Source organism: Lepidochelys olivacea (assembly GCF_965140295.1).
Source record: "Lepidochelys olivacea isolate rLepOli2 genome assembly, chromosome: 16".
Lineage (NCBI taxonomy): Eukaryota > Metazoa > Chordata > Testudines > Cheloniidae > Lepidochelys > Lepidochelys olivacea.
Window position 1 is genome coordinate 18,973,090 of NC_140426.1, and position 7,846 is coordinate 18,980,935.

The window sequence follows — 7,846 nt, forward strand, 5'->3', positions numbered from 1 at the left end:
GTTCGGCCTCCAGGGCTTTCGGGGGCCTTTTGTCAGCACTAAAGTCTACAGGCCAGTGTCCCACTAAAACAGGTAAAAGGAAATTCTCAAATCTGTCCCCTTTCAGTCAAAGACATAGGTGCCAATGCTCTGACTCCACCCCTGCCCCGTCCCCATTCCAATCCCTTCCCCAAAGTCCCCGCCCCCTCCCTGCCCCATTGGACTCCTTCACCAAAGCCCCGCCCCGGCCCTGTCTCCTCCCTTGAGTGTGCTGCGTTTCCACTCCTCCCCCTCCCTCCCATAGCTTGTTAAGCCACAAAACAGCTGTTTTGCGGCAGCAAGCGCTGGGAGGAGAAGAGGAGACGCGGCGCGCTCAGGGGAGAAGGCAGAGGCAGAGGGGAGGTGAGCTGGGGCGGGGAGCTTGGTTGCTGGTGGGTGCAATTTTCCAGCCCTGGAGCATCCACAGAGTCGGCACCTATGGTCACAGAGGGAGATTCTTGTGGGGGCTCAGATGCACAGCTTGCATCACTGAAGGGGAGTCCTGGGGGTATACCAGTTTGGAATCTGTCAGAGAGCCCTGTGACACGACTGAAAAGACTCCCTTGGTTCCAGTGGGCTTGGCTCAGGCCCTGGGCGAGCAGCAGCTGCCAATCACTTGTTGTTTTTTGCTGCTGTGTTGGAAGCAGGACAATTCGCCCTCACGGGAAGAGCTGGTGCCATTTGGGAGTCTCCAGAAGGAAAATCGCTTGGTGCATGTCTGGAGCCCTCTCCTTGGCGAATGCACCGTGACCTGTGGTGGAGGTGAGATGCTTGTGACGCTGCACGGAAACGTTCTTTGTTCTGGGGATGAACTCGGCAGCCTCGTGCATTCGTGCAATTAATCTTTCACCGCTGAGGAGCGGGGTGCATGTGTAGTTGTGGTCACAAGTACACAGAGTCTGGAAGAGTTAGGGGGCTTGGAACAAGGATGCAGAGCCTTCCCCTGTAACGTTCCTGGTTTGAATCCAGAGTAGGCTGGTACTAATACAAGGTTCCAGGAGCTTGGGCGGAGCTTGCTTGATCGATAAACAGCACTGAGCTCCAGCATAAGGCTGCTGCTCTCATAAATGATCTTGTTTCAACAGCTGCGTCCATGCCATGCTATCAGACTGTCTCCCCTTCCCTTCTAGGTGTGGCCCAGCTTCGCTATGTGTGTGTGGCTTTCAAGACCAAAGAAGAAACCCAAGAGAAACATTGTAATCAAGTGCCAAAGCCAGCGAGCAGGCTGGAAAGCTGCAATCCCATGCTGTGCCCGCCAAGGTACGAGACAGGTCTCTTTTCACTGTCAGCCTCCAGTGACGGGGTGGTGTGATGGGATCAGTTGTTTCCCGCAGGGGAAATGTTGTGTGGGTCCTGGTACAGATGTTCTCTCCATTCTTGTCCCCCCCAGTTGGGAGGTGAAGGAGCTGGCTGCATGCCCAGTGAGCTGTGGAGGAGGGAGAATACCACTCTCTCTTCGCTGTGTAAGACAAGAAGGAAATACAACCCGTCCTCTTCCTCATTCCAAATGTGGTAGGATGCCCAGGCCAGCCAGCACCAAGGAGTGTGGCACTGATCTGTGCCCAGCAAGGTAACTGCTTGTCGCTTTAGGGCCTGGGTATAACTGAGTGAAGCCCTTGAATGCTTATGTGCCATGGGAAATCTTAGCCCAATACCCCTGATACCTCACTACCTCAGAGTGGGGTAGGAGCCCCGTTTTAACAAATCTGGGTTGCAAACGTGGACACCACAATTACCACCTAAATTGTGCTTAGACGTTCCAGTACCCCAGGTGTCTACCATGTGAACTAAAGGACAATCAGCTGTACTTCTTAAATAGGGCTGATAGTCTCTGCAGGCAAATCTCTCAAATAAGCCCGGTAAGAAAAGCTTTGGATCTTGTGCTTTGGAGGTTGGACCCAAACTCCACCTTAGTTCACTGATGGCCGGGGAATGGCTTGCTGAGGGTTGGAGTCACTCATTGATGGCTGTGTTGTTCCCAGGTGGCATTACAAAATGGACTCGTGCAGCGTAAGCTGCGGAGGAGGTGTGGTGCGCAGGGTCCTGTACTGTGCGAGGGAGACAGGGGACAAGGTGGAAGAGATTGTATCAGACGCACAGTGTCATGGTTTGCCTCGCCCAGAGGAGCAGGAGCTGTGTAATCTGGAGCCGTGCCCACCAAGGTCATTATAATCACATTCACCAAGACCGCATGTGCCTGCGGAGAGTGTGTGTCTTTAAAAGTTCCATGGACTCAAACCCAGGTGGTTGGGGAACCAGGTTACAGAGGGGACCTCTGGATTGTCACTCTCCAGAAGCTGGAGACAAAGTGCTTTGTGTTCTAGAGGAAGGGTGAAGGGTGCTCACTGCCCAGTCACTTCTGACCTTGTAACTTCAGGATGGAGATGCATGGCAAGGTGGTAGCGGAAGCATGCTCAGGACAGGCTGGCTAGGAGGGTGTGTGGCTTCGTTTTTGATGTTTCCGGAGGCTGTTTACTGGGCTGAAATAACACAAGAGTTGGTCTGTTCAGGATATGTCAGTTCCAGGGGGGTGGAAATATCACGAGAAGACCAGATCTTGACTCATTTCAGCCCGTACATGTCTCCCCGAGGGCGGGGAGGGGGGCGCGGGGGAAAGGGCTTGTGATGCATGTACTGTGAACCCCCATGCAAACATTGAGCTCATGGGGTTTCAGCAAAACCCAAAGATGCTGCTCTATAGCTTTCAGAGGACCCACTTCTACACCAGCCTCAGATACTCTAACCTCGCCACAGGGACTGACTCTGTTCCAGATATGGATTGGAGCCACAGTAAGTTGGGATGATCCCAGGCTGCAGTGTGCGTGTTGCTCAGGAAGGGAGTCTACAGATGGCTGGGGAAGTGGGAAGATGAGGAAGTCTCAGTATGTGCTTTTTAGCAGGGGCTGGTGAGAGGAGAGGTATCAGTCCTCACTGAATTTTCTCCTTCCCCTCGGATCAGATGGAAAGTAGCAGCAACTGGTTCGTGTTCCTCCTCTTGTGGGCTTGGCATAGCCACGCAATTGATCACCTGTGTCCAGCTCCGCCAAGGCCTAGAGACCGAGCTGGAAGAGAGTTTGTGTCCGGAGGCAGAGAAACCCCTCTCCAGCATCCCCTGTATCGTCAGAATGTGCTCCTATGAGTGGGGTTTCAGTGAATGGACAGAGGTACCTGCTACCCTTCTAACACAGCGCTAGGTGCAGAAGCTGTGTAGCCCACTGGCTTCATAGCAAATCCCAGGACTATAGGAGAAATAACTCCTCTCTTGCACACTGCATGGTGTTAGCATCCATCAAAATGCCAACCTGTTCCTAGGGATGTCATTCATCTTTCCTTCCGCTCTCCGTCCCTGAGCAGGGTATCTGTGCAGCCCCCAAGTTGCTAGACTTCTGCTCTTTGGCTGCTGTTTAAAAATTGCCTTTGCATGTTTTGGGGTGATGTGCTCCATGCAAGTCTTTTCTGAACTTTGCTCAAACCTTCCCCTGTCAGATCAGACACCCACATAATCACTATTGTGCATGCATATTGGTACATCTGTGGGTCTCAGGGTTCTTCGGTAAGGTGGCTCAGCTCTATAATCTCCATTTCACAGCTGGGGAAACTCAAGGGCATAGAGGTTAAATGCGTTGGCCAATATCAGTGGAACGGCTGAGACTATAACCCAGGTCTTCCTACTCCCTGACCTGCACTTTAGCCATTGAACCTCCTTCCCCCTGCATAGAACCCTGACTGTGGATTTATAAAGGCCTCTGGGTTTCTTCCACTGCAGTGCTCGGCGTCGTGTGGGAACGGCATTCAGATGCGGCAGGATTTCTGCCTCAATCCGAAAACCCATGAGCATGTGAACCCCGTCTTCTGCATGCGCTCCCCCAAGCCCATCACGGTGCGTGGCTGCTCTGCCGGCCCCTGTCCTGAGCAGCCTGTGGTGGATGGATCCTCGGTATCAGAACACCAGATACCAACTTCAGCTACGAACCCGATAACGACAGCAGCCACCACTTATTCTGAGAGGCCAGAATACAAAGCCCTGGATCGTCCTCCAACCAGGGTGCTGGCTCCTTCACCCAAACGCCCCGAGGAGCTTTCAGCGGGGGAGGAGGACACTGCTGAAGAGTACAGTTAGGTGGTGATTACATAGGGTGATGTCCTTCGCCAATACTCCGGCCAGGAGTCTGAGAGTCCTCCCGCACTTATGACAGGTTTCAGAGTAACAGCCGTGTTAGTCTGTATTCGCAAAAAGAAAAGAGTACTTGTGGCACCTTAGAGACTAACCAATTTATTTGAGCATAAGCTTTCGTGAGCTACAGCTCACTTCATCGGATGCATACTTTGGAAAGTGTAGAAGATCTTATTATACACACACAAAGCATGAAAAAATGTGGGTGGGAGGAGGTATTTTTTCATGCTTTGTGTGTATATAATAAGATCTTCTACACTTTCCACAGGATGCATCCGATGAAGTGAGCTGTAGCTCACGAAAACTTATGCTCAAATAAATTGGTTAGTCTCTAAGGTGCCACAAGTACTCCTTTTCTCCCGCACTTAGGCAGTACTCCGGCAGGGAGCATGGAAGCACTCCAGTAGGAAATTTGTCTGGGTCAAGACTTCGGATTCCAGGCTCATGATCATTTAAAATCAAATGAAATTCATTGCAGAGCCTAATTCCGGCCCACAGCAAGTTCAGATCCAGGGCAGCTCCCTTCCAGCTCAGGAGGGTGAAAGCCCCAAGCGGGTACAGCACATTGGTATGGCTAGGCAAGCTCCGCTCAGAGTTCCCCTGCTCTGCTTTGCTGTGAAGAGCATCTCGCTTGGAGCTGTGTGGAACATTCATAGCACAGGCCAGAAGCCCCCAGCACGCACGATTCAGGTTTGCTGCAGACTCAGAAGTTGGAGCGGATTCACTGAAAATCTTGCTGTGGGTCACGCCTTCCAGGTGTGTCATGGGCTACCCATCAGAAGAGAGTTACGAGCAACAATTCTCTTCCCAGGGCCTCCTGCATTCTTTGGATTGCAAGCACCTCAGGCCAACAACTGTCTTACTGTGTGTCTTGTACAGAGGTCAAGCACGCTGTTGACACATGTTCAGGAGCAGTGATCACAGTCTGTGCTCCAAGGAGCTTGCAGACAGGACGGCGCACATGCCGCGATGTAGAGGGAGTGGTTTCAGTGGGCGTACGTTCCTTCTGCTGCCCTTATTTATCCACGATGTCTGTGCTTTTCGTTTTATTGTGCAGGTGTCTGTGGGAGGCTCTTCCTCAACTCCACCGGGGTCATCAACATGACTGGCCTGCAAGTCAGTGACTGCACGGTTTCCATTGGACGCCCCTTGGGGGAAGTGGTAACAGTCCAGGTGCTGGAGAGCTCCCTAAACTGCAGTGCAGGTATGTTCCAGAGCCTGCAGAGCTCATCCATGGCAGGGGACTTTCAGAAACCTGCGCCTGCCTCCTCCTTGTTACTTCTGTGTAAACTTTTGCTGGTAGTCCACAATTCTAATCTTGCTCCTTAAAATATCCTTGTGGTTTCATTTAGATACCCGATTATTCTTCGCTTCTTTTCTTGAACTGTTATGTAGCACTGTTGTGTGCTGTTAAACAGCTGCTGTGTTCCATGCCAGAGGTGCTGCATTTTATTGATGGGTGACGTGGTCGGAAAGCGATTTCTTAGATCTGTGAAGTAGATGCCTATCTGTTGTATCCGACTGTGATGTCACGACAGAGTGTGTGTTCTCATGTAGTCGTATAGTTTAATAATCCATGAGGTGCAAGCTTGCAAACAGATGTCACATGGGAATATGCAGGCTCCTGCTGAGGCCTTGGCGTGACTCTTGGCCCTTTTCCAGTCAGTTTTTTGCATCTGTCTTCCTCAAAGGGTTTACATCTTTGATTGACAGTTGCTGTCCATTAAGGTCTGTCCTTGGCTGTGTCTTCAGAGTTATCACTAGTTATGCCCCAGAAGGTCAGACTCTGATTAAGGGAGTCTTTGAAGTGTTTTCATTGACCATCCCTCCTGCACTTTCTGAATTTCAGCTCACCATAGAAAACTTTTTTTCGGGAGTCTATCATTGCCCACTCTGACAGCATGACCTCTCTTTCTAAGCTTTGTTTTGGCGATCATTGCCTCAACGCTAGTTGGTTTTCCTTTTTTCATGGATGTTAACCTTTGAGACTTTCCTTGTAAAAATACTTTGTGGTAAAAGGGTCCTTTATCACTATTTAATTTTATTACAGGGGATATAGTGCTGTTTTCTGGACGGAGGATGTGGTGGACAGGCTGTAAGAAGCTGACGGTGTCATCCGTAAACTCCAGGACCAACACATTGATGGTGAGGCAGCGCCTCCTGCTGCCAGGGAATGGTGTAGTTCTTCAGTACAACAGCAAAGCAGCAGCAAAAAAATATCACCAAGGTACTTTGCTGAACTCTTCACTGGGGCTTTTGGGCAGGGGCAGGGAAAGCAAGGCCCACTGAGTTTCACTGTGCAGTTCATGGCTGCCCATGGAGACCCAAGGGCCCAGAGATGTTGCTCCTTCACCAGGGGCCCATAAGGCCTCTCAGTCGTCTCCATTGGCTGTCCTTCCATATTGAAGATGGGTCCCTGCAAGATGCTTGCACATGCTTTGAGATCCCCGTCTGGAGTGCACTGGGGAAATTTGCTGGACACATGCTTTATTTTGTATGGACGTACCCAACACAGTTTGCTTTCTCTCCTACCCCACTTCCCCATCCCAGACTGTGATGTGCAGCTGTTTGGACCCTGGGGTGAAATAGTGAATCCCGGACAGTTGCCAGACCCAAAACAACGAGTGGCATGTCGGACCTTTATCAACGTGGCTCCACGGTATCGCATAGCCATCCATGCCCTCTACATGGACCTGGGGACTGAAAACAATCAAACACACTCCAATTACATCTCGGTGAGACATCAGCCTGGGGCGGGGCACCTGTAGGGCACGCTTTTCCCCTCATAGGCCCTGAGAAGTTTGCTTCTACATTCGAGGTTCAAAGCACCCTGGAAATCATATAGGGCCAGATTCTGATCTCAGTTACACCAGTGTAGATCTGGAGTGACCCCACTGAAGTCACTGGGACTCTGCCCCCAACTTTTGTGACTTCCCATTCTGTGAGTACCAGGTCCCCTGAACTATTGATGCGCTTCCCTGATGGGTCCTGGCATAGCAACAACAGTGCTCTTGTTTGAAAGAGGCAGACTGCTATGCGATTGTGATTCATTCCTTTCTTTGTTCAGATACGCGATGTGAGTGCCATGAAGACAACAGTGTTTCATGGGAAACAGATGTTCTTCTGGGAATCGACGGGTAGCCGGGCTGAAATTGAATTTCATGAAGGCTTTACAGAAGATCGTGTCAGTTTCCGAGCAGTGTACTGGGTCAGAGAGCCCAGATAAATGGAAACAAGGGGCACCGCAACCAGGGAGGCAGTGGATCAATTAGAGTCAGGACACCCAGCTCTGCCACTGATTCACTGTTTGACTTTGGGCAAGTCATTTAACCTCTCTGCCGCAGTTTCCCCATCTGTTTAATTGGAATAACAATACCTGTCTCCTTCACAGGGCTGATCAGTTAATATTTGTAAAGCACGTGGAGATGCTCAAGTGAAAGGCATTATATAGATGTCAAATATTATAATTCTCTTAAAAGCTTTTTCCTGTCTCTCCCAACTAGCACTGAGACTACTTAGCTGCCTGAAACGAATGACTTGGAGACTGAAGCCCAAGTCATGACTGTGATTTAATGTCATCTTGTTAGAAGGGTCTCGTCTGCCACAGGGCCTCAGCATCCACTGATGAAGATGTAGATTAGAGTAGTTAGTAAA

The 7,846-nt window shown here is 50.6% G+C and overlaps 1 protein-coding gene across 1 annotated transcript in view; it reads left to right on the plus strand.

The window, feature by feature from the left end:
• The window catches only part of ADAMTS13 (ADAM metallopeptidase with thrombospondin type 1 motif 13), a 28,095-nt gene extending 20,421 nt beyond the window's left edge, over window positions 1-7,674 (plus strand). Inside the window, exons 23-32 of the mRNA XM_084649951.1 lie at window positions 666-780; window positions 1,149-1,278; window positions 1,409-1,588; window positions 2,001-2,180; window positions 2,978-3,182; window positions 3,785-4,133; window positions 5,250-5,396; window positions 6,243-6,419; window positions 6,743-6,927; window positions 7,260-7,674. Of these exons, the coding sequence (XP_084506077.1) occupies window positions 666-780; window positions 1,149-1,278; window positions 1,409-1,588; window positions 2,001-2,180; window positions 2,978-3,182; window positions 3,785-4,133; window positions 5,250-5,396; window positions 6,243-6,419; window positions 6,743-6,927; window positions 7,260-7,418 (1,827 nt within the window). The 3' untranslated portion in view covers window positions 7,419-7,674. The remainder of the gene's footprint in view (window positions 1-665; window positions 781-1,148; window positions 1,279-1,408; window positions 1,589-2,000; window positions 2,181-2,977; window positions 3,183-3,784; window positions 4,134-5,249; window positions 5,397-6,242; window positions 6,420-6,742; window positions 6,928-7,259) is intronic.
• Window positions 7,675-7,846: the final 172 nt, after the last annotated feature.